Genomic DNA, 27,138 nt, shown 5'->3' with positions numbered 1-27,138 from the left:
AGAATCATTATTTTTAATTAATAAATCGAATTATTGAGATTAATGAAACCAACAAAAGTAATATAATTAAAAATTAGTTGCATACAAATTATTATAGAATATACAATTATTACCTTAAAACTAATTGAGTTAAAATATTTCATAAACTGTTTTTGTAATATCTTTTTTTAAGTGTAAAGAAACTTTAGGGACTCTATATATCAAGTCCTCCAACTCTTTTTCAAAATTTCCTGTTTGAATCTCCCTCTTTATTTTCACAAAAATTTTTTTTTACACTTACATTTAAGTAATGAAAGTCGGAACTTATACGGGGATGAGTGGGATAGGAGGAGGAGGTCCCAGCTATACCCTCCCCCAATTCTCATGATTATTTTTCATCTTTTCGGCAATTTTCCTATAATCCCCTATTTTTGGTTTCACAAACGTGGAAAAAAAAAATGTTAATAGTAACAGACAGTGAAATAAATTAGTTAAGTGAACCTTTGTTCCTGCTCATCAACATAAAATATTTAACATGTTTTTTCCATTATTTAAACTGAACATTATTAAGCTAAATTTCACTATATCCTAGCGTTAACTGTGCACATAATGTCTAAAACGCGTTTCAGCTTACAATAGCTAAAGAATAAAAAAAAATAATAATAAATAACAGACTAAATAAAAATAAATAATAAAAATAATAAGCAAATATCACAAGTACTAAATCAGTGCTTCAGAGATCAAATCTTCCCTGAAGCATGGAAGAGAGCAATTGTAAGGGGTATACCTAAAGTGGAAGTACCCAAAATCATGTGAACAACTCCAATTTCGATAACTCCGAATCCCGCCAAGGTTACCGAATCTTTTATATATCGTGGACTCCTGATGCAAATCAACCCTTCCCTAGACCCTTTCCAGCATGGGCGTTTGAATGGAAGCAGCCCTATCCATTACCGTGTGCGTCTCTATCACCTGACAACTGAATGGCTAGACAGGGGAAATACCATAGTAGACGTTCTGCTCGCGGATTACCGCAAATCGTTCGACTTAATCCGACATATCACTGCTGTACAAAACCTGAAACAATTGGGGGATAGAAAACAGACTCTGCTATTGATAGACGATTTCCTCAGAGGCCGTCACAAGTGTGTCTATACACTTTTTGCCAGAGACCACAACTCTGAATGGGCTGAAATAACGTGTGGTGCTCCCAAAGGTACCAAGCTGGCTGCCTTACCGTTCTTGGCTCTGATCAACTACGTAGCCGTAGACTTTGATGAACGCTTTAAATATGTCAATGATCTCCCCAACTTGCTCAATTTTCTCGTGGATAGATCCCAAGCAATACCCCAGTTCCAAAGTGAATTGAAACAGTTTCACTGATCAGAGCAGGAATAATGGACTTCAAATTAATGTCAATAAAACAAAAATGATGCGTTTTAATCCACTTAAAAGAGACACAGCCTGTCCCGATCTCTGGTTCCCTACCACTTCAACTGCAATTATTCTTGGTGTGACTTTCAGTACTAACTGTTCTTTCAGCTACCATGTTTCTAACCTTGTGAAAAAAGGCAACTGCACTTTGCCATCAATGATTACACTCCGACGACTAAATTTCCCAGTGAATCACTTACGACAAGCGTAATTCAAATATATATGTCCCTTGCTAGAATACGCGTGCCCTGTTTGGGGACCACAGGTGCACAACATTGACTACTTAAGTGACAATCTCAAGGCTGTTGAAAAACAGGCGACAAAAATCATACTGGGCCGCAAATATAACACGTATGTAACTGCACCTGCCACGTTGAAAAAACCAACACTGAGGGAACGGAGTTTCCATCTCTTGTGCAAATTTGGACAGTCGCTCCTCGATAGTGAAAAAGGCACTACGTTGTTGCCTCCTCTTATGGTCTCAAAGCTAATACTTGACAAACGAACAAGTTCGAGCCAATAAGATACAGAACGAACCGATTGAGCAATTCTTTTATTCTGTTTTATACAAGTGTCATTAATCAGGCTTAGGTTTTCTTCCTTTTTTGTTGTAAGAGATATCGTTATTCAGTTGAGGCTCTTGCTAAAACTATGAAAGCTGTTTTCAAATAAATGACTCTTGAATCTTTGAAAAAAATAAACGTTAAATACACCCATTTTAGTACAAAATTTTGCTACTTAGAAATGTTTAGGAGCCAAACCTGGTGAAATAGCCAACGAAATCAAGAGGAAAATTGGACAAGCGACATCGGCTTTTAGCAAGTTGAAACCAGTCTGACGCAGTAGTAAATACTCTATGCGCTTGAAGCTCCGCCTCCTGAATAGCAATGTGATGTCCATCCTCCTCTATGCTAGTGAATGCTGGAAACTAAACACCCAGCTAGAGAAACGTGTCCTAGCCTTTGAAAACATGTGCCTTAGGAGAATCCTGAACATATCGTGGCAGGAAAAGGTCACCAACATAGAAGTTAGCCGACGAACCGGTAAGCCTTTAGTTACTGACCTTCTGAAACGTAGGAAATGGACATACCTTGGCCACCTCCTCCGTATGCCAGAGGATCGACTCCCGAATACAGTATATGATTGGCGTCCCGAGGGGAGGCGAAAAAGAGGTCGACCACGACACACCTTCCGATGACAGTATGACCAAAGCCTGAGAAATGCGGAGTTGTCTCTTCAACCACAGTGGGAGGACGTCACGGCTGCAGCTCAGCTCCGAGATGTCTGGCGATGTTTCGTAGACGCCCTATGAGCCATCCCTGGCTCTGGAGGATCTAAGGTCAAAGGTAAGGTCAAACCTGTGGTTCACGCGACTGTTTGCACAAGTACAGTTGACGAGGTTCTCACCTGAATTTAAAAGCATATAAAATAATTAAAAGTTAATTTTTGCGTTTATTTACTCTGTATAAGATTTATTTTCAGTTTTAGTTTAATAAAAAGAAGGCAAAACCCATATATATATATATATATATATATATATATATATATATATATATATATATATATATATATATATATATATATATATATATATATATCGGTTTTCATGGTCTTTATACCAGATAATATTTGCTTTGGCTCGGTGGGAAACTACATTGTAGCTATATTTTAATACAATATTTAGTTGATATTTTGGTTACGTTACGTCAGGTTAGTCTAGGTTACGTATTTAATATAATGTGGTCTGGGGGCCCCGACCCCTCCCATAATTCTTTTTTGTAGTTTTCAGTTAGCGACGATTTCGCAACTAATTTCTAAGACGAATCTATTTCTGGGACCCCCCCCGGAAGACTATCCCTCAAGTAAATCACCCCCATAGAAATGTTTCCATGCACACAAAACTAAGCAGCCACGGAGAAAGTACAAAATAGGTATCTCAGAATATCGATCACATGCCCTAAGAGGTAAAAATGACCAAATAAAAAAAAAGGTATAGGACAGGAACTGGTTGGTTTCCAATCACTTCCGTCTTAAAAAAGAGACAAGAACCCTCGACACGTGATAGAACGAGCATTCTCCAAAATTTCTAAGACCAGGAGGGGTAAGGTTGGGGGTGAGGAGGGGGTATGTACCATCCTATATGAAATAAATTCTGCTCACTTTGGGGTTTAATGTTACTTTTTCCTTTCACAATAAAGGGTGGACTAGAAATATTTCCAAAAAAATCAAGAGGGATTATATATTAATTTCTACCTCCACTCCCTCTTTCTTATAACTAAATCCGTATTTATCTGAACTCTCAATGAGTCACGATGTTTTGACATTAAAATGCACCCTTTGAGAAATCTGCCCTCCTCCTAACAACAAACAATCAGAGAACCATACTGTAGAGGTTTCAAGATCTAATCTACAAATATCTGGAAATGTATATTTTTTGCCGAAAAAAAAAACAGAGATCATAGGTGTGTGTTGTTTTTTCCCCCCAGAGGTGATCATGTCGAACCAAGGGTCCAAGAAGATCGAGAGAAGACTCATTCAAACAAAATCAAAAGTTTAAGTGCTTTTTTAGGTTACCGAATCGAATGGAGGGCAGCTAGCCCCTTTCTCATATCCTCCTTTTCCCCAAAGACACCAAAATGAAATTATTAGATAGCTATTTAATTATTACCATTAAAAGGTCCGATAAATATGCCTCTGGGGATGATTAGACCCCCAGAGCCCCTAGGGAAAGGGTGGTAACTTCTGTAATTTGCCCATTGTTTGCAGATATAATAATTAGTTCTATCCATTTTCGTTCGGAAAATGTAAACATATTTTCTAGCAACTCTCTCCTATAGTGCTAAAGAAGGGAAGCGGTTGTCCTCACGAAATATTCGTCCTAGAAAACCAAACAGCAGCAATAGTATTTGTTACGTAAGTTAATTCTTAAGTTACGTAATTCTTAAGTTACGTATATTTTTTACTAATAAAAAAATTCGTTAAAAATTAAAATTTATAGTTGCCTTTTATGTAACCGAAAAATTGCATGGCAACTAGGCCTCCTTCCCCCATCACTTATTTCTCAAAATCGTCTGATCAAAACTAAGAGAAAGCCATTTAGCCAAAAAAGGAATCAATATGCAAATTTCATTTTAATAATTTATGTGTGGAGAGACAAAATCAAACATGATATTCATAACGTTCATAACGTTCAGAAATTACATAAAAAAACTAGTTTTTTTAACTGAAAGTAAGGAGCGACATTAAAACTTAAAACGAACAGAAATTACTCCGTATATGAAATGGGTTGTTCCCTCCGCAATCCCTCGCTCTTTACGCTAAAGTTTGACTCTTTGCCACAATTCTGCTTTTTAAAACAATTAAAAGCTTTAGCGTAAAGAGCGAGAGATTGCGGAGGGGACAGCCCATCTCATATACGGAGTAATTTCTGTTCGTTTTAAGTTTTAATGTCTCTCCTTACTTTCAGTTAAAAAAACTAGTTTTTTTTATGTAATATGAATTAAAATTGCCTCATTTTTTCGCAAATTACAAGAGATTATTTATCTTTTATTATCATAATTATGTGTTTTAAAAGTATTCTGATTCTTACTTATAATTGCTGAATTCAGGATTTAGGTACTTTCCAACTCCTGATTCCTTGTAAAGTCTGTACACCCCAGGTTCAGTTTTGGGCCGTCCAGCCAGTTTGGCTTGCTGCTCAAGCTCCTCTTTAGCCAACTCTTCAGCTCTTAGTTTGGCAACCTGTAAAAGACACCTCAAATAAAAAAGAACAAAAAAAAAACAAAAAAAAAACAACAACTTGGAATAGAATTTAAAAAGAAACAGGTACAATTTTTAACCAATAAAATATTGAAAAAATGGTCAATGCTAAAAACTAATAAAAAAAAAGTCAACTTATTGCAGTAAAAATCCATCTGAGACCCACACAGCAACACAAAGCTGCGTCAATTCCGAGGTTATTTTCATCTGAAGGTTCGCCACCCATTGGCTGCTTCACGAGAGACAAGTTCAAAAACCAGAAGTTCCTGGTGTTTCTAGACACGGTTTGATCCATTAAGCCATAATAAACGGGGTTGGGGATCGAAAAAAAGATAAGCTGCGGTTGGGTTCGATAAACGAAGATCTATCTTAAATGGTCATAATCATTTTAGATCACATGCAAAAAATATTTACGCGAGTCCATTAAGGGACCATTAAATAATAGTCAATTATTTACTTAGTCACAGTTTAAGAATTAAGGATGATAGATAGCCAGAATAAATGCGACAAGCAGGATATGCTTATACGCAGAATATTGCTTCCAAGTAAAAATACAGCAAAAAAAGGAGAAACAAACAAACAAACAAAGAAAAAACTATGAAATGAAAGCATATTCGGTAGGTCAGATTATTTTGCAGTCATCTGTAGCCAGATTCAACGTCCACCAGTGGAAAAATCATATGGGTAAATATTCAATTCACTTTTGTTCCGGATTAGACTAAGAGGATTTGTTTATCCATGGATTCAAACGTGTTCAAAATAAATGAACCGAACGTTTATATTAATGCTCTGGTAAAAATTTGCAATAAATGCTATTTTCAAAATCTACATTAAGAAAAATCTTTCGTCTTTTAGAGAAAGATCATATAGGAAAACCTTAGACAATTTCCCTTTCGATCAGAAATACCAGCCAGAGCATACATAACGACGTCACTTGGTCACTTTCACCTTATAAGTAAAGTAGAACTCTGACAGGTGTCAAATTGCGCTTTGGCAAAAGAATTGCAGGTCATCCAATAGAACAATCATTTTTTTGGGGTGAATATACAGTATCCAGGAAGGTGTTTTCAAGTACCCATTCTAATATTTCAGAGGAAAACCTTTACGTTGAATTCAAAATCTACTGTCCTAGGTAAATAAGGTGCACTTAGGAATGGTCCAGTTCGCTTCTGTTACGGACTAGCATTGGAAATGTGTTTACCTAGCCCCAAAAATCGCGTTGAAAATAAATGAGAGCTTCCCACCAATACCCTATATTTTTGTAAAGAATTCTCGTTTTAGATTTTTATAAATAGAAAATTTTCATTTTTTGAGAGATTCTAGACAATTGCTCTTTCGACCAGACCTACCAAACTGAACATACATAGCGACATCGCTTGGTCACTTTCACCGTTTTCATTAAGCAAAGCTCTGACGAGTCAAAAAGCGCCTCGGTGACTGGATTTCATGTAACCCGATAAAATATCGGGAGACTGATATTTTTCTTCACCTTCTTCTATTTTGGGTTATAAGCTTTCTAGTTTAAGCTATTTGGCCTTTTGCTTCTTTCCCTGGTACTGGCGCAATTAAAAATCAGAGCGCTATCTGGCTATAACTCTAAATTGGCCTCTGGTCTCTAGGTTTCTAAAAACTAGACTGAAGGCTTCCAATTCTGCATTTTTTGAAAGGGTTTGATCAAATAAACTCTTGATAGTAAGTGCTAACTTGTGAGACTCTTTGGTGTATTTGAAGAAATTCCAAAGATCATATTTCATAAGATCTTCTTTTTCTACTGAAAACAAACATCTAGAAACCAAACCAGAATCCTTATGGCTGACACCCACTGAACCCACTGAAATCATGATGTTATGGTTTTCCCATTCAATATTGAAATATAATCATAACTCTCAGTACATCAGGAATGTTTCCCGTCTGCCAGCAGTTTCTTCAGGGGGATAGGGAAAAAGAAAGGAAAGATGGCATTAAAGTTAAAAATTCAACTTTATATGACATCTAATCTCACTCTTAAGGACTTAACAGTAAACAAGTATAACAATAACATAACAGGTATAACTAGTATAACAGGTATAACAGCAACATGTGTTTAATAGCTCCCAACTAACCAAGGTATAACTCCCAACATGTGTTTAATATTAATTTTGACAGAGACCAGCTCCAGGAAGCAACGTAAGCCTATCAGCAGAAAAAAAACAACAAAAAACAGAGCATATAGCACATAAAATGAAAAATGATACCTAATGGCGTTTGCAAACTGAAACTAACCTAATTCTTCAATTATTTATTATTTCTCTATTTTTATTTATCCATTTTTTGTTTATTAATTCACCCTGTTTTAACAATCACAAGAAACTATTCGCAAATACTAGTGAAAAATTTGCACTTCCAAAATATGTTTAATGTAGCTGTTGCCCGATAACAGTTCCAAACTGGACATATAACTTGGGCACGTTCAAACATGTACTAAATATAAATTTTGGGATATAGATTCCCATTTGCGTTTTTCTACTTAAAAAAACAAACTTATTATAATAATTTAAAGACTTATTAATATGGTCAAATGATCTTCGTTTAAGCGAGAAAGAATATTAATTGATTTTCTTTGTATCATAAACTGGGTTTTTAGGAGTATATCCAGCATCTGCATTTAAAGCGAGGTATCTGTTGGGGTTGTACAAGTTTGAAAGAATAGAAAACCGAGTCTACGATCAAAGATTAGAATACACCGTAAAAGCAGCAATCAAATAACGTTATGAACTGGCGCACCAATTGCAAGAGTGTAATGGGGTGACCAAATTTTTTCAAAATCTTGGGGGGGGGGGCACCATTTCTGTTTTTCAATTGTTTTCAATAAAATACTAAAATGCGTATTTTCAATTAAAATACCCAAAGAGTTATTTTTTGAAATCTAAAGAGGGGGAGGGGAATCTAGGCATTAATAACCCCCACCCCTATCCCGATTAACCTTCCTTGTTTTGAGAAGTGGGCGGTTTGGAAGCTGAATAAGATTTGCTAGATATTTTCTAGAAGAATTTACAATTAAAATTAGAAAACATGTTTCAATTCTATTTTTCATAGGGAGAGGGGGGAGAGGGTCCTTCAGACAAATATTGGGGGGAAGAGCCTTATTCATAGGTAAAGGTATGCACGATGTATACATTTATATTGCCTAAGCTTATTTTTGTGATTTATGATCTGTTTTATATCTCTTTCAATCATCTACAGTTTACCTCTTCATCTGCTTCTGCATATGGATCGACAAATGTTTGTGCTCCTTCAATAACAATATCTTCAATGGGTCTGTCCTTATTATCCGTTTCTATCCTTTCTATAGCTGACAGTGTTTCCAGGCCGCCAACAACGCGACCAAAAACTGTATGTTTGCCATCCAAATGTTTACAGGACCGAAATGTGATGAAGCTAGAATAACCACATCAATATTGATTAAAATATAGAATTAACACAAATTACGACAGAATTAGAACGTAATTACAATGACAAAAACGCCTTACAGAGGACTGAGTTTCGATGCGAATAAACTGCATTTTGCGCTATTTCAAAGCACCCTATATCCCAACTTAGCTAAAACTTGATATTTTTCAGTGTATTTAAAAACAGTGCTACAATGTTGGTAAAAGTCCACAAAGTGAGGAAGTAAAAATTGTTTTGGGCAAAGAAAAATAATAATTTACAGCCGAAGAGAATAAAAAAATTGTTTAAAATTAGATAAAATAAAAAAAAAACTGTTCATTTAGCCCAATTTGGCTAAAGATTTTCGCAGTTTGGCTGAAATAAAGCCTAGCAAGCGACCCTAGTTTGGTTGAATAGCTGACTGTTCGCCGTATTTCGGTAATTACAGAAATATTCGAAAAAAAAATCAATAGCAACAGTGAGTCGAATCAATTGTATTTTGTTTTAATTAATTATTCTTTGCATTTGCTCAAAAGTTACCTTAATACTCATTACGAATTCGCTTTATATAGCTCTCCTATTCATTTTACATAAAAAAAACGTTTTGAATAGTTAAATAAATCTAAATATTTTACCCAAGAGTTTGGCAGTCAAATTCTGTCATTTGACTGTGTCACAAAATCCTTTTTTTTAACGCGATCCTCTTTACCCACACACGCTACCTGTGCTAGTAGCAACAAAAATATTAAAAAAATGGATATTAATAAAAACACATCCATTAAAAATATCCAAATTTCATAAATACGTGATTTTTTTAAAAAATTATAGGTTTAGCATAAGCTCAGGTCTTGCGGGGACATTCGAAGTTTGAAAGCCGGGTAAATATCAGACAAACTTTGGCGCAGCCACACTACCGACCAAAAGATGAAGTCAGAACAATTCCAAGCGAGTTGTTTTGGTTGTTCCCAAAAATGGGCCAAAAAATTAATTTCCTGATCGACTTGAAACTTATAGCTGGAAGTTCAAAGATCACGGGCACCCAATGCAAAAATGTAAAAAAAAAAGAAAAGAATACTGTTTCATCCAAAAGATGATAAAAAAAATACCGGACAACTTAAAAAGTCCCTGCGTCAAAAATACCCCAATGTATAAAGAAACTGGAAAGGATGATTGAACAGAGATTGGGTCAGGGTGCACTGATTAGGGGAGGAGACATGGGAGGGTAACTACCCCCTAGATTGTTGTTCCTCTATTGTTTAAAAATATACTGCATCTTCATTAAAAAATCGGGGGAAAAAACTTCTTGCTCCCCCTACATTTTTGTGATTATCATCCTCATTGCCCTACTAGGAACGACTTGACAATTATTTAGAATAGGTGCAAACTACATGATTTCCATAGAAGGGGGGAAGGGCAGGGCTTCCAGAGAATATTTGCTAGCAGGCCATTTGATACTTCAAAAAATAAAATATATGATGATTCGATAGCTCTAAACTAATATGAACAAGCTAATATTAAAAAAAAATCATAGTATCCAAAAAAAGTAACGTTGCAAAAATTCAAGCTAATAAATAATAATAATGTGTATATATGTATACTTCGAGAAACTTGAACCTCAGAGCTAAAATTCAGAAATAATTCTAACAAGTGGCAGCTCTGGGCCAGAGTTTCAGAAAAAAAAAAATACGAAAACACTGGTTAAAATGACAAATATAATATCCTACAAAGGAATTCGGAAACCTTTGTGCTGCGAAGTGAAACGAGAAAATTGGGTTTTTAAGATGCCTGAATTTTTGGTGACTTTACGGTTTCATCTCAAAATTTTTAAAAGAGCAGAATTCTTGGACGGTTCTTACAGTTTCCGGCAAAATTTCGAGCCGACTTAATTAGATTATAATGATTAACCAGTAAATTTAAACATGTAATTTGGATTAGGAAGTACGCGCTCTTCGAATACTAATGACCTATTCTACTAGTTAGTATAGAATAAAGAAAGGTGGGGGGGCCCATTCCCCTCTTCCTAAATTTCAAGACTTTTAGCACTTTTTTATGTAATTTTAATGCAAGTTTTAAGCTTGGAATTTATTCTAGTATTTTTAAATTGTTAATCGGGATTTTGCGGTTTCTTTCTCCATCCCTCTCTAGACCTCACCCCGAAACATATGGTGTTATCAAAGAAGAAAAGAAGGATTTATTTCTTATAAATATGTACTAAGAAGTTTGCTTTATTTTCAGTGCTTTTCGGCTGTCACGTATTTTCCTAGGCAAATCGTATTATTAGGCAACGTATTTCTGGAGAAATAAATAACCTAGCCTTTTTAATGCCAGGTTGATCTCAAAATCTCAAGTGAGAAATTGAAGACAAATAATAAGTACGAATGATTTGTTCTCCTGTGTGAAATTATACGCCTATGAAAGATGACAAGATTTTGAGCCATAATTTTTTTAAATTTAATTATCTGTGTCATTATTATAGGACAGTTAGTATAGAAATTGGTAAAGAGCGGTGTATTTACAAAATTTTTACGGAAGGAAGTTTTTTTGAATTATCTGCAATATATTGGATTAGAATCGAATTACTGTGAATCAAAATATCAAACATACATTATAATAAAATAATCTTTTACTTTAAATGCACTTGCATATCTAATCAGAATATAGTCTTTTTTTATAAGTATCCTCTGGGAATTCTATTCTATCCCCCCTTAAGTTTTAATTCTTCTCCACCACACTTATTGCGTTAAATCGAAAAGGAAGACATACAATTGGGATTTGTTCGTATTTGGTCCAGAATTTGCCATTGACAGCACACCTCGTCCAGAATGTGATAAATTCGGCTTAAACTCATCGTTAAACGGTTTATTCCAGAGTGATTCACCTCCTTCCCCTGTACCAGTGGGATCTCCTCCTTGTATCTAATAGAGAAGCAACAATAAAAAGTGGTACTTTTAAAAAAGCAACATTTAATACAGGATGACAATTGCAACACGTAGGAAAACGACAATAAAAAGGGCTACCTTGAGAAAAAGCTAAGACTCTTTGATACCTTAAAGAATTACCCTATCTCGTCCATTAGAAACTTTTTTAGTTTGTAAGGCCAAACTATTCCGAATGAATCGCCTTTGATAAGAGGTCCCAATAAACGACAGATGATTAAAAACTGACACCTACTTTTCGAAAATCTTAAAGAAACCATTTAAATTCTCGTATTTTGTGCCAGAGATAAAGATTAAAAATCACATTAAAAATCCGCTCTAAAAGACGTTCCATTGAATAACTTGACAGCTTTGAAAGTTTCCTATTGTCCGAACTGCCTTGATTGAAATCTTTACATATACAAGATGCACATTATTTATGCTGTACGTATATTGATTAGACATCGTTTTTCTTAAAAATTAGAAATATATTATGGGTTTCCTTTGTTTTAAAATAGCCCCACGTTAGCTTTTCCAACTGTTGAAACATCTTTAACCCCCTATCAATTTTTAACAAAATTCCTTTGGAAGCTCCCTGTGCTGAGAAAATTTGCTAATTGGTCCTTTGTCTTTGAGAGACTGACAATCAGACTCACACAATAACATTTTGATATCGAACGTCCTTAATGCCCAATGAAAATTGAAGTACTTAACTGTATGAATTAACTGGGAAAATGAATAGATTTATTTGCGGTTAACGGTCATAAGTCATGGTAAACTAACAGCTAATACGCAGAAAAAAAAAACTAACATAATCCTCTACAAACCTAGCTCTAAGATTCATCGCAAGACGGAAAAATCGTACCAACTTCCTTACAATCACAAAAAATTCATCCGTAAACACTCTCACCAGCCAATCAAAATCAAAATCCTCCTTGCCAAAGCCCTAAATCCTCCAATCATTAATTTCTTCACATTTACACATCAAGTAATATACACTTTCATTAAAACTTCCACAAATAACATAAAAATACGGTTTCTTAATATAAGCACCAAAGACAGTGAAAGCGCAATCTGCTTTTAGTAAAGAATACAGCTGGAAGTATTTTTTTCCCTCTCCTTAAAAGTTGAAATACAAAGAATGCCAAAATAGAGACATTTTCTTCCCCCCCCCCCCTTGACCCACAGAGTTCTATTCATACCCGAAAACTGCAATTTCTGATTTTTTTTTAAGGTCTTCTCAAAATTATCAAGTTTAAATTAGCTTAATTAGCTAATAAAATTAGTTTAATTTGACAACGATTTCGAGAACATCATGAGCCAGTTTAGTCGAAACTGTTTTTCAAAAACATGCTGGATAAACTGAGGAGCAGTATTTTTTGTCCGTTTTAAGTTTCAACTTCGCTCTTTACTTTCATCAGAGGACCTGTTGTGTTTTCTTTAATTTTGGTTTGTTTTTGAAGTTTTAAAATATAGACAATAAACCTTATGAGGTTTTCACCCATAGAATTCAGAAATTAGCAATCTCTTGGAACTCAAAAGACAAATGCACCTTCACAGGAGGGCTACATTTTTCTAATCATTTTAGTGCAATATGTTTTTAGACTTTCTCTTACTGACTTATCACTCATCTCTCTCTTTTTTTTTTTATTTGCAAATTAAAACAGAATATGCAAGAAACTGTTATCGAATTACAGGGAACGACGTCCAATACACTGGAGATACAATATTATTATTATGTTATTATTATTATGTGCTGAAACGAGTAGAGTGGTTGTAGATTAGGTGGATGGACAGACAAAATGTTTCACTTGATTCTTTACATAGAATCAAAAATTAAATGGATTTATGAATAGAGTGGTAATATACTGGGTAGTGTAGAAGGTGTGTAGAATAACATTTTGCAACCTGTAATCGGTTGTTTTCAAGTCAATCTTGACACATCTGCAGTAAAGGTCACGGCAATAGTTATGTAGGTGAACCATTAGTTCCACAAAATACAATTTTTAGGAAATGGACTTCTGGCTTTGGCCCCACAGGCTTTTAAATTCTTTTTTATTTATTATTATTTTTTAATTTGCTTAGTGTTTATTTCAATTTATAGTGTTAAAACTTGCTACCATAAACTGCATAGCTGCAGATGGGGCTATTTTTCGTTAACGATTGAATTCCCCTTGTTCCTAATTTGCTAAAGATACATAACTTAATATATACGTAACTTATACATATACTTATCTTTTGCATATACTATATACATAAACAATAAATACATATACTATTTATATGTATTATATAAATAATACATACATATATATATATATATATATATATATATATATATATATATATATATATATATATATATATATATACATATATACTATATCTTGTACATATACTATGCATATACTTATACATATAAATATATTCTACATATCTTAAATTTCCACTTAACTGATTCAAAGAATCAAATTAACAAATAAACTATTAAATGTGGATATATTCATCCATTTATTCATCCAAAATTACTATGCATTTCGTATTAAATTCGTACATTCGTATTTTCGACGTAACACCTTAAATTAGGTATACTCTTCTTAGACCACACTTCCGTTCTATGACGAGCAAATAAACTTTCAAGTGGGGATAAATCCATTTATTTAGACAGTGAAATAAATATCTAAATAATTTTTCACTGTCTAAATAAATGGATTTTTCCCCATTTGAAAGTTCATTTGTTCTTCATAGAACGGTAGTGTGCTCTAAGAAAAGAATATCTAATTTAAGATATTACGTCGAGAATCAGATTGCATTTTCACTGTCCTTGATATTTAAAAGATATTTGATTAGGACAATTCCAAGGGTACTATGTGAGAGTGTTCGCATGTTTTCAAGTACTTCGCACTTTAATATTTAATTTTAATATTGATATAAGTATTTTAATATTTTTCTGGCTATAAGATGTGCTTTTTATATAACGGAATATACAACCCTTTAATTTTGTTTGAAATTAAACATTAAAATCTTGAATCAATAAGAACTAATAAAGAACTGGACTCACCATAAAATGTTTGATTGATCTGTGAAACTTAGTTCCAGTGTAATAGCCCTTCTCGCAGAGTTTTAAAAAGTTTTCGCAGGTTTTTGGCACAAGATCTGAATGAAGCTCGAGATTTAGAGGACCAAGATTCGTTAACAGACGAAGATAGGCTAAAAAAAAAAATTAAAAAAAAAAAAAATCTAACGACATACATTACAATAATGCTTACAAAAACATTAATTCGAATTAAAATTTTGTAGTCCTTATAGCCCGATATAATAGACGTTTCCGCAGAATTTTAAAACATTTCCGCAAGTTTTTGATGCAATTCAAGGTTTAGGGGACCAAGATTTATTGGGAAACAGAGATTAGCTGAGAAAAACTTCCATTAAAACCTACCTAGTCACGGGGGGGGGGGAGAGTTTTGCAGCAAGACGAGCATGGGAGACCCCACATGGAGATAGATACAATTCACCCTTGAGAAATACACTTTTCTTACATAGTTGATTCGCCCTCAACTGTTCAGAAAGTCCTAGTCACGTTCAGACGTGTGTATGTGTGCATTGCAGTGTTTCCACTTTAAATTTTTTTTTTCAAATCTCTAAAAGGCTGGTGAAAAATCCCTACAAATCCCTATTTTCAATGTCAAAATCCCTAAAATTATCCCCATTTTCTGACTTCTTTCCAAGTCACAAGTAAAGCCTTATTATACTGACTTTTAATAGTCAAGACGCCTTATTCTGCAACTCAAGGTCTTTTACTTGTACCAAAATATCTTCTTTTGACGTTAAAAAAAATGCTTTGTATTTATCAACTATCTAAGTTTGGTTTTGGTTTATAGATTCCGGTGCCAGATCTCAGATTTGGACTATGTAAGTTTATTTGTCTTTCTTTGTCATTATTTTTTCCTTCTCTATTAAAATTTTTGCAACACCCTCATTTTTATTTGAATTGGTACGAAGGATTGGCACGAATGATATCCAACCGGTTGCTTTTTCAAGTATTATTTTTTTATATATATATTGAATTGTGCTTATATTAATAAAAATGTCAGAATTTTTTTCTCAAATTTAGAAAATTCTATTTTCCAAAGGGGGTGGGGGTAAATGTCTAGAACCTTCTCCTAGAAGGATCTTTCTGGGTTGCCACCCTGTGAAAAAAAAAATCACTAGATTCTTGAAAAAAGTCATTAAATCTGCTGATTTAACCAACAAATCACTAGAACTATAAAACTATTTATCAATGTAATGAATAGTTATGTTGCTTCTTTAATATGTTTTATACAAACGCATGAATGGGAAGGGTGTAAAATTACCCCCCCTAAATGTGGAAAAACACCTTTAGATTGGTGTTTTGTTTCTTCTCGAGCAAAAAATACCCTTGAAATTTTGAAAAATACCTTTCCGCATCTTTATGCAGAGAATAGAACAAAACCTTGCTTACTCCCTGTATTTTCCCGACTTGGTACCCTGGGTTTATCCCCCTCAGTGATCTAATCGAAAAATTTGCTTTTACTTTTTAATTTTTTTCCTTGTCTATTCGAAACCCCAGTTTTTGCCCCCAACAAATATAGGAACTATTTTCTTTTTACTCAAGTTGAGCTAGTGTAATTACTGGACACCAGCGATAATTTAAAAAATGACCTTTTTTTTATATCTTTATAGAAAAAATTTGTCCCACACTTCACAAATTTTGATAAGCATTGGTCTTATTGTTTCTTTGATAAGAACGATTCAAAGAAAACATTTTTCTCCTAATATATTTTCGTTTATTTCTGACAATTAATAAAAAAAAAACACTTTTTCCACAAAATAAATTTTCCAAGGAAAGTAAAGAGGTCCATTAAACCAAAAATGAGCCAGATTAAAATCAAATAATCTATCAAGCGTAAAACTACCACAAATCAGCATCAGTAAATAAATGAAAACCAAAACTAACAGAAATTAAAATAAATGACCGAGTCAAACTCAAAACAAGCAGAAATTAACATGAGTAGAGCTCACAACCCTTATGTTTACTCAACGCCAGAACATTATTTGCCCTCTACTGAAAAAATAAAATGAATGTGCATTGTCAGTTTAATATACACATGTTCATATTTATTCTTAAAATATTAATAATATTTTATTTATTAAAGTCATTAAAGTGAAAACATTACATTTTTTCCGTAAAGTGCAAACTATGTTCAGGCCTTGAGTAGGCATAAGATACCGCTTATATGTGCGTATAGTTTGGAACAAGTGGCTATCTCGAAATTTTGATCGAACCATTTTTGAGAAAAAAGGGACGTGTGAAGGGGACTGGTTGCCCTCCAATCCTTTTTGTCACATAAAATATTACACTAGAAATTTTAGTTTCCGTTCAAAGGAGCCCTCTCCCGGTGTTCTAAGACCATTGGTTCGATACAATCATCCCTGGGGAAAAAACACACCCGTGATCTTTCTTCTGGCAAAAAAAAACAAAAACTTGACATTTTTTGCAGATAAGAGCTTGAAACCTCTTTAGAATGGGAAGTTTTCCGTGCTTATTAGACATTTCAATTACAAACAAGAGAATTTGGAGAATTATTGGAGTATCAAGTAGATATTCGAAGTAAAAACTAAAACCATTAAACAATTCCCAGAGGAGATACCCCACCCTACTTACTCCCTAACGAATTCAGTCATCAAACTATAATCGATTTAACCTATCTAGTTATATTAATCTTATTATGGAAAGCACTTAGTCATATTTTCTTTCTCAATAATTTCTTGTTTTAATTCAAAAAATTATATTTCTCATCTATTTGTATATCTAGGCGGTCATTCATTTCCAATCCACTTTCAAAGCCTTTAAAAGATAAAAAAATCTAATTTGTAACTATAGACTATAGAGAGTATATAACCTTCAATATGAAGAAAAAATATTTACCTGAGCAAATGTTGTGAAATAGGAAGTATAGAACATATTTGCAATTCTGTGATTAACTAGGTTCACCTGTCCTCTTGACGATAATGCCCTAAGGTCTATATCTGATCAAACAGTTCATGGTAACGAACTGTAGTAAGGAGCGACCCGGCTCAATAGTAACCAAAACTCTAAAAAAATCAAAAGAATCGCATTTTAATGCTGATTTTAAATATATAAGTTTCATCAAGTTTAGTCTTACCTATCAAGAGTTACGAGCCAGAGAAAATTTGCCTTATTTTTTAAAATTGGGGGAAAACACCCCCTAAAAGTCATAGAACCTTAACAAAAATCACACCATCGGATTCAGCGTAGAATCCAAGAGAATCTAATTGCAGAAGTTCCAAGCTCCTATCTACAAAAATGTGGAATTTTGTGTTTTTTGCCAGAAGGCAGATCACGGATAAGTGTTTATTTGTTTGTTTGTTTTTTTGTTTTTTTCCAGGGGTGATCGTATCGACCCAGTGGTCCTAGAATGTTGCGAGAGGGCTCATTCTAACGGAAATGAAAAGCTAGTGCCCTTTTTTAGTGACCAAAAAACTGGAGGGCACCTAGGCCCCCTCCCACGCTAATTATTTTCCCAAAGTCACCGGATCAAAATTATGAGATAGCCATTTTATTCAGCGTAGTCGAAAAACCTTACAACTATGTCTTTGGTGACGACTTACTCCCCCACAGTCCCCATGGGAGGGGTTACAAGTTACAAACTTTGACCAGTGCTTACATATAGTAATGGTTATTGGGAAGTGTACTGACGTTTTCAGGGGGATTTTTGGTTGGGGGATGAGTTGACAAGAGGGGGATATGTTGAGGGAACTTTCCATCGAGGAATTTGCCATGGGGGAAGAAAATTTCCATGAAGGGAGCGCAGGATTTTCAAGCATTATTTAAAAAAAAAAACAATGAAAAATAAATACGAAAAAGTTTTTTCAACTGGAAGCAAGGAACAGCATTAAAACTTAAAACGAACAAAAATTATTACGCATATGAGGGGCTCACATCCTCCTAATACCTCGTTTTTTACGCTAAAATATTTTTTTTTAATTTCAACTATTTATTCTACGGCTTTTGTGATTCAGGGGTCATTCTTAAGGAATTGGGACAAAATTTAAGCTTTAGTGTAAAGAGCAAGGTACTGACGAGGGGGTAAACCCTCTCATATACGTAATAAAAACATGAGAATACAAAAGTTCGTTACCTAAGCTAAATTGTAAGTAATGTATATTTTTTACTAATAAAAAGATTCGTAAAAAAATATAAGTTCTAATTGCCTTTTTAAGTAACCAAAAAATCGGAGGGCAACTAGGCCTCCTCCCCCGCTCCTTTTTTTCTCAGAATCATTCGATCAAAACTATGAGAAAGCCATTTAGCCAAAAAAAAAAAAAAAAAAATATGCAAGTTTCGTTTTAATTATTCATCTGCGGAGAGCAAAAATCAAAACATGCATTGATTCAAAAATGTTCATAAATTAAATAAAAAAACAAACAAGTTTTTTTTAACTGAAGAAAGTAAGGAGCGACATTAAAACTTAAAACAAACAGAAACTACTTCGTAAACGAAAGGGGCTGCTTCCTCATGAACGCCCCGTTCTTTACGCTAAAGTTTTTTATTGTTTTATAAAGTAGAGTTGAGAGAAAGAGTTAAACTTTAGCGTAAAGAGCGGGGCGTTGATGAGGAAGCAGCCCCTTTCGTATACGAAGTAATTTCTAATCGTGGATTCGCCAGGCGTATTTTTACACTAACTGAAGATTTTGGTATTGTGTATATTTCATCCGTTTTATGGAATGTTCATGGCAATGACATGTGCCATGATAGTTTCCTGTTTTGTGTCTCATCTAATTAACAACCGACGGATTTCCAATTTAATTAAAAAAATAAATCAAATTTTAGAAGCAACTCGGTAGATAGATAAGCTATGTAGCTTTTCAACAAAGCAAAGCAAAGCAAATCTCAAAAGTGGCTTGGTAAATAGATAAAACTATATACTGACAGCTTCATTCATTGGTAAATAATAAAGCTATCTACCTTCTCAACGTATTTTTCAATCTAAATAAGGAGGCAATCAAATTATAAAAGCAATTTGGTAAATAAATAAGCCTATCTACTGATAGCATTATCCGTCGGTACATAAGAAAACTATCCTCCTTCTCGATGCATTTTTCAATCTAAATAAAAGAAGCAAAGCACATTTCAAAATTAATATGTTAAATAGATAAAGCTGTCTACATTCTCAAAATTTTTTCCAACCTAAATAAGAGAAGCAAATCAAATTTCAAAATTCATTTGGGAAATATATAAAGCTCTCTATCTTTTGAAAATATTTTTCATTCTAAAAACGAAAATCAAAGTAATTTTTCTGACCGTAAGAAGCGGAACGATGCCGGAAGCGTGGCGGCAAACGAGGTCAGCGGATGATCCCAGTTATCGTGTCATTAAGAACAACCAGTCATGCTCCAAGAACCGAACCCCGTCAACGTATCCTTGTTGAGATAGACTGCTCAACAAATGCCAATATGCCATCTCTTGTTTCTTTCAATCAAGCTCCGATATGTTTAGCTAATAGTGATCAGCCCCCCCCCCCCCTATTAAGGTCAGTGACTTTTTATTCGGAAAATAGAAGGCCGAATTTTCTCGTTATAAACTGCTAGTCATTATGTAACAAAATGGAAGAATTTGAAGCTATCGTCCGTCAAAACAGTATCCCAGTTATCGCAGTTACAGAAAAGTGGAATCTTGATATGTCGTCAGGTCATATGGCAGGCTACGAAACTTTCCTGAGCACACGTGCTGATCGAGGTGAACATAGACTAGATGGAGGTGTTGCCTTGTACATACGGAGACATCCCATGCAAATTATTACCGGAATTATTTGATCCATCTCATGAAGTAATCTGGGCTATTTGCAAAACAAGATCTCTTCTCCGTCGTTTTTTTTTTTTTGTATTATAGTCGCTTCAATATATTACCTGGAAAATGCCAGAAAGGACCAGTTTCCACTCTTGTAAATTGGCCATACTCTTTGCAATAGATGTCTAACTGACACCACATTATTCGGTTATCCATTGCAATTTGAGAATATTAGTCGGTAGAAACAAACATACTTGGTCAGTAGGCGTAGAACCGAATATTGTTTTTTAATTTAAGCAAATATCAATTAAAGCAGCCAAATTAGACTCAATTTAGGCAATCAAATTAGGCTCAATATTACCCAGAAAGTGCCAGAAACCCGGGTGACTTGGCTTTCCACCTCCAAACGACTATTGATCACCTACCCACCCACTCTTTGGGGAGCATATTGGACCTTATACTCACAAATTATGAAGATTTTTACTCCCCTCCCTTTTCTCTTGATCCCGTTGGCAAGTCAGACCACAACACAATTCTATGGAAAGCAAGAGAGTCCTTACCAAAGCCCGAACTATCCCGTCTCACTGTGCGTCCTTGTACCGCTTCGGCCATCTGTGAATACGATCGACGGATCGGCACGTACGACTTCCCCAAGTGCAGGGTAACGAGCCCTTAGATACTAAGATATTAATTCCAATACCACTTTATATTGTAAATACCTAGATCTTTACAACAAAATCATTTGTTGTTAGTGAATACGGCAAACCATGGATCTCTCCAGCTATTAAATCACTAATAAAAGTGAGGTCTCGCCTCTACTCCTGTGGTGATATTATCAACGAAAAGAAATTGCGAAATCAAATAGTCTCTTTGGTAAAGAAAGCTAAAGCTTGCTACGGTCGTGAAACCATGCCCTATCAGTTACTTACTTCAGACCCCAAAAATTGATACAACACTAAGAAAAAAATGGCCGGCCAAAGCTTCCGACAGCAGTGTAAAGATCAGCAATGATGATGGGTCTTTAATCAGTGCAGAAGAAGTGAGCGGATTCTTCACCAAGATCTGCACTAGCTATCCACCCATTACAGATGATGAAAAGTCCACCATACTTGAAAAATGTGACCCTGACAGCGACATAATTGTCAGTGAGTTCGACATTAAAACGCAATTACGGAAGATTAAACCGAATACATCTTCATACCCTGGTGAATTACCTATCAAATTGCTACGTGAATATGCAGCTTTCATAGCATTACCACTGTCCATAGTCATAAAAGTGTTTTGCTTCCAGCTATTTCCCATCACAGTGTAAACGGGCCTATATTAGAGCTATCCCTAAAAAGCGCCCCCTACTGTAATCGACGATCTCCGCCCAATCTCACTTACAACTTGTTTGGTGAAAGAAACGGAGACCTTCTTACTCAAGTTTCTTCTGAAACGAATTCATGGGCGTAGTGATAAATTCCAGCCCGGTGGGCTCCCCAACTGTAGCACTACAATCTACCTTGTACGGATGTTTGACTGTGTCCTCCAATGGCTCGAAAAAGGTAGCTGTTTTGTCGACATTTGTGCAGTGGATTTTAGAAAGGCCTTTGACCTAGCCGGCCACCTGATTGCAGGCATGTATCTCCAGGAAATGGGTACCAAACGACGCATCCTTAACCTTGTACTTGACTTCTTAACTGGCCGAAAACAAAAAGTCTTTGCACTCCACAAAAAACTATTCGGATTCATCATGGTCAAAGACGTCTTGCGGGGCCCCATAAGGCACAAAATTAGATGGAATTATTTTCCTGGCTGTAATTAACTCCCTGCTTAGTTATCACGACGACCATTACAAGTTTGTACATGATCTGTCCATAGTGCTCGCTTACCTAGTTGAAAAGACTATCATAACAGTGATCAGCTAAAGACCGAATGCTCAAGTCTAATCATAAACGTAGCCAAGTCGAAGACAATTCGTTTCTGCCCTCTGAAGCGGAATATAGACATGCCTGTCGTCCCTTTCCTGATTGTGAACAAAATAAAAATTTTAGGAGTAACTTTCATTGTGACTGTAGTTTCAGTGCCCATATTAATTCAATCGCCCACAAGGCTAATGAAAGCCTTCAGACACTTACCAGAACGACGAGTTTTGGGTGTGATACTGAAAGTCTTCTCCATGCCTACATGTGTTGTTTGCCCGTTGCTCGAGTACGCGTGCCCAGTGTAGGATCCATCTGCTATCCGCACAGCGTACCTATTACGCGGCACAAAGTTTGTCCGGAAAAGAGCAACAAGGATTATACTCCGAAACCGCAACATACCCTATGATCAAGCCCTCGCGAAACTGGATTTATCTCCGCTTAAAGTGTGGCTTGAACACCTGATTCTGCAATTTGGAAATTCCGTCTTAGCCAATTCAAGCCCCCGATCACTACTACCCTAACCAGCCCCTCCCAATAGTCGAACTCGGTTACAAAATAAACTTCTACCCCTTGAAATACGTACTAATCGTTGAGCCAACTCATTTGTGCCTTTCTTCTTATCGATTTTCAATGCTGAGCCGTAGTGTGTGATTTTTTTTAAATGTAAGAATTTGTAAAAAAAAAACTAAATTTAGCTATGCTACGATAGTTTTTAAATCTCTCTCTCTCTCTCTAATACTTATACAGAGAACACAAATCTTGTTCATAGGGAACTTATTAATAGGAAATATTATTTACGAGGAACATAAAACATTCCTTTTCAAGTACCAAGAATAATGAAAATGAAACCTGATTGTTTGAATTAGTTAACTGAAGCTTCCACAGCCAGAACCATCCTTTCATCGCTACTATGCCTAAAGGTTGTATCCACATTTTCCAAGTTCTAAAATAATTGCCAAAAAATCGTGTATAGCGCTTACCATACGAAAAGTGAAACCGTAAAAAAAAAACCATGCCAAACAGCATACAATGAACATAGCGTTATCACCTTTTTTCTTCACATAGCTATAGCGTACTAAGTCATCCTCAATACGTTCTGCAATGTGGACTGTTTCTGGTTCCATTGCTGTGGATGTAAACCCAGCAGCAACTCGTCCAGTTGAATAATGAGCTGCATTGAACTTGTCAAGTAATTTCTTCTCTTCCACAATTTTCTCAGGTGCTTTGTATTCCCTATTCAACTCTTCTAGGGTATCACGAGCTTCGTCACTAATCTATAACAAAACAATTTCCATCAATGTACAAAGATAAGCTTACACACAGTGCATATTGAAGACAACCCGAGTTTTTCGAAATATCCTAACTTTGATACAGGATAAGGGATTGCTTTCCAGAAAACATATTAATATAGTATATTAAACTATATTGACACATATATGTTACATTAATATTTAATAATATAATTAGTAACAAATTATTATGCTAATAATCTATCAATATGTTGTTGTATGGCGATATATTAGATAATACCAAATAATAATAAGAATAGGTAGGGGTAACAACCTTCTCGTGGCACCCTGAGAGTAGTAGGCACAAATACGGACAAACTACTATTAATTCCAGGGGCCATCCAGCGACTGGCCGTCTTCCCCATTGTCTGATCACGAGCCAGGTTGTTTTGTGGAATACGCTGCCGAGCTTGGATGGGAGAAAGCCAGCAAGGGGTGCCAAATCAAAATTGGGCTGGATGTACGAAGTACCAGCCGTTGCAAAAGAACAGATCCCTTGGGGGATAATTCGAGGTGGGGTAACGAACCTCTTTTGCTTGTGCTGGTTCCGAAGATCAAGTGCCTCTTGTTAGCTGGCGGGTATCAGTGTGACTCTACCCTCTCTTTTGAGTGGCAAGTGTTGCCTATCCTAGCCGGTCTGAAGGTGGCGGGTGGAGTTCTTGAAACGAGGGAAAGCAATGGTGGACACCTTGACGTCGCCAAGGAAGGCTCTTTTACAAAAGGGGAAAGAGATAGACATTCCCTACCAGGAAATGTCACATTCAAGGGGTGGGCATAAATAGCCCAGATGGTACTGATGCTATATTTATTTATTTATTTTTGGCTGTGAATGCAATAGCCTTTATGGCCTGGGCCTCAGCTCAATTTTATGAGTCCATACATAATAATAAGAATAATAACAGTAAATAATAGTATACATACAATATTAAACCTACACTCTACATTTAATTGCACAACACCATGCTCACCAGCGTCCTTACAGATCTGGAAAGCAGCATTACGTAGTATTCGCCTGCACCACCTCGCATGTGAAAACTGGAGCGACTTTTGCTCCAGCAATCGTACTTCAGTCGATCCGCTCTTCGCCCTGCCAGAGCGAATTTTGCTCCAGCAATCGTACTTCAGTCGATCCGCTCTTCGCCCTGCCAGAGCGAATTTTGCTCCAGCAATCGTACTGCAGTCGATCCGCTCTTCGCCCTGCCAGAGCGAATTTTGCTCCAGCAATCGTACTTCAGTCGATCCGCTCTTCGCCCTGCCAGAGCAAATTTTGCTCCAGCAATCGTACTGCAGTCGATCCGCTCCTCGCCCTGCCATAACATTTTTCTTTTAAAAAGGTGTCAGTTATGTGGAAATTTTGCATTGAGAGCCGTGAGGAATAAATTATTTAATAATTTAATTTAATTTAAGGTACGTCCCATATGTACTTTTTCAAAGCAGCGTCAAATGGTGAAACCAGGAAACTTCCGAGGTTTAAACAAAAACATATTACCAAAAGATACCGTCCTTATTTCATCTGAACCTTACACACTGCGTAAACACATTCTGTGGAATTCCTTACAAATTTTACACTTTTTTCTATAAGCCCTCCCATTCGAGGTATTTATGAAAAAAGTTCCAGTTTTCGTATAAATTACTGTATTCATACTACTACGATTGAAAGCTCATCATACCAATAAGTCTCCTCAGAACACAGGCACGCATACTTCTCCTTCACCCACCTTATTTAGAGCTTTCCTCTCCAATCCCATACATTAAGGTCCTACTTCATTTAAATCAGCGCTTATCATTTTTCCCCGCACTACTCTAGGACGTCATGCTTTCCGTGACCAACAGAATCCTCCAAAACTTGTTTTTATTATAGGGTGTAATCATCTGCTTCAAACCGTATATACAACCAAGAGCGTGTCCTCAGTTTCGGGAAAAGTAATATACTACTAAAAACAATTCATTGCACCCTAAGGACATTTGAGGCTGAAAGAGCACAAGAGAAAGTCATTTCCTCAGTTAGAAGTTACCTTAAATGTTGCTATTTTTCGACCGAGAAAGCTGTGGTCAAAGGAATTCAAGGCACGGCTAGAAACAGTGGATAATCTCCACTTTTTTATTCACTGTCACTGGATAATTTACGCTTTCAATTATATATTGTTATTCTTTTCTTATTATTATGCATAGACTCACAAAATTGAGCTGAGACCCAGACCAAAAAGGTCACTGCAGTGGAGTCAATTCACGAATACATAGGGGAGGGGGTGAATTATTACGATTTTTTAATGAAAACACCAAAAAATAATATATTTAAATGAAAATACAAAAAAGACACTTTTCAAAATTCAGACAATGGGAGGGAGGCTAAGTTCCAAAACATGAACCTGTCTAAAATGAACCCCAATGTCATAAATTGTGATGTGTACATCATTATTAAATAAATGGCACGAATCACAGCCAAAGATTTTATAAAGAAAAGAGTGTTAATGCTCATGATATCACCAAAGATGTGTCTAAACACCCAAGGGAGCTGGTGGGTAACGAAGGTTAGCAGAATCAAGTTACGCTTAATGCTGGTTTGCAGTGATGATGTTAAACCATAAAAGTCTCACTTCAAGTTATTTTAATCAGGTAGCATTTTGGAGGTGAACAAAAAAAAAATAAACATCAAGATACAGATGTGAATGGCTCGATAGAACAACAGGAAGAAAGTGATTATCCGAACGAAATTACCAACCAATTTGCTGAATGAGAGGAGAATCAAAATTCAACTTCGAATGCTGATGAAATTCTTCACCAAGCCATGGGCCTAGAAGCCTATTGATTATTTACCTATTTATCTGGCTTACATAGTTTAACAATCGTTACTAGGCAGTCTTCTTCTTCTTCTTCAGCAGGCGGGGGCTTTTCAGTCGAGACTATTCAGCCCTTTTCCTTTTGACTCACTCTGCGAGATGGACAGAGCTACTGAGTTGGTTTGTCTTATTTATTTTGTATCTGCTCAGATTTCTTGCAGTAAATCTTTTGATACTAGGAGTTGAATTATTAGAGAATATATATTGAGTTCTGTGCTCTGTTTTCAAGTATGGTCAGCAAGACTCTTGGCTGTTAGTGAAATTTTGTGGTGTTTGAAGCATTCTAACATTTTACATTGCAGGGTATACTGTGCAGACGTCAGCATATTACATTCAAATAGGCAATGATCGATTGTTTCATTTTTAAGATTACATGACCTGCAAAGTGGGAAGAGGAAACTTCGCAACTTGAATTAGGAAGCTGATATGAAAACGTCTGAAAATTTAGCCCATTTGAACCTAACCGAATTCTATGATAAGTCTTGGAAAGGTGCTTACTGGGGAAAGGTGATAGGGTTGGATTCTTATTATTTATTTATTTATCTTGTAAATGATTAATACACCGTATTATAAATAAATGGCTTATGTACCATTTTAAATAAATGGTCGAAACTTTTGAATTTTGTTTTTGTATGATCCTCTTTTTCATTTTTTCTTCCTGAAGCGGTTAAAATGAATTTCGATTGAATAGTGGGTACAGTCACATTTTTGTCGTCTTCATTTTCTTTAGTTCATTGTCCATTGTACTCTAGAATTTTGTTTTATTTACAAGGC

At 35.5% G+C, this 27,138-nt stretch overlaps 1 protein-coding gene across 3 annotated transcripts in view; it reads right to left on the bottom strand.

Moving 5' to 3' along the window:
• The window catches only part of LOC136026169 (RING-type E3 ubiquitin-protein ligase PPIL2-like), a 90,467-nt gene that overhangs the window by 3,776 nt on the left and 59,553 nt on the right, over nucleotides 1-27,138 (bottom strand). Inside the window, exons 5-10 of one of the 3 annotated variants that reach the window (XR_010617223.1) lie at nucleotides 23,284-23,509; nucleotides 14,557-14,705; nucleotides 11,344-11,495; nucleotides 8,400-8,589; nucleotides 5,003-5,154; nucleotides 2,504-2,820 (exon numbers count right to left, since the gene is read on the bottom strand). Coding sequence is in view for 2 of the 3 variants with exons in the window: in XM_065702486.1 (XP_065558558.1) it covers nucleotides 5,003-5,154; nucleotides 8,400-8,589; nucleotides 11,344-11,495; nucleotides 14,557-14,705; nucleotides 23,284-23,509 (869 nt within the window). In the remaining variant the exon portion in view is untranslated. The remainder of the gene's footprint in view (nucleotides 1-2,503; nucleotides 2,821-5,002; nucleotides 5,155-8,399; nucleotides 8,590-11,343; nucleotides 11,496-14,556; nucleotides 14,706-23,283; nucleotides 23,510-27,138) is intronic. The other 2 variants (XM_065702486.1, XM_065702487.1) reach the window with 2 other exon arrangements.

This window comes from Artemia franciscana, chromosome 4, assembly GCF_032884065.1.
Source record: "Artemia franciscana chromosome 4, ASM3288406v1, whole genome shotgun sequence".
NCBI classification, from domain to species: Eukaryota; Metazoa; Arthropoda; class Branchiopoda; order Anostraca; family Artemiidae; genus Artemia; species Artemia franciscana.
The sequence above is the reverse complement of the archived record's forward strand: the minus strand, read 5'-3'. Positions and strand labels throughout refer to the sequence as shown.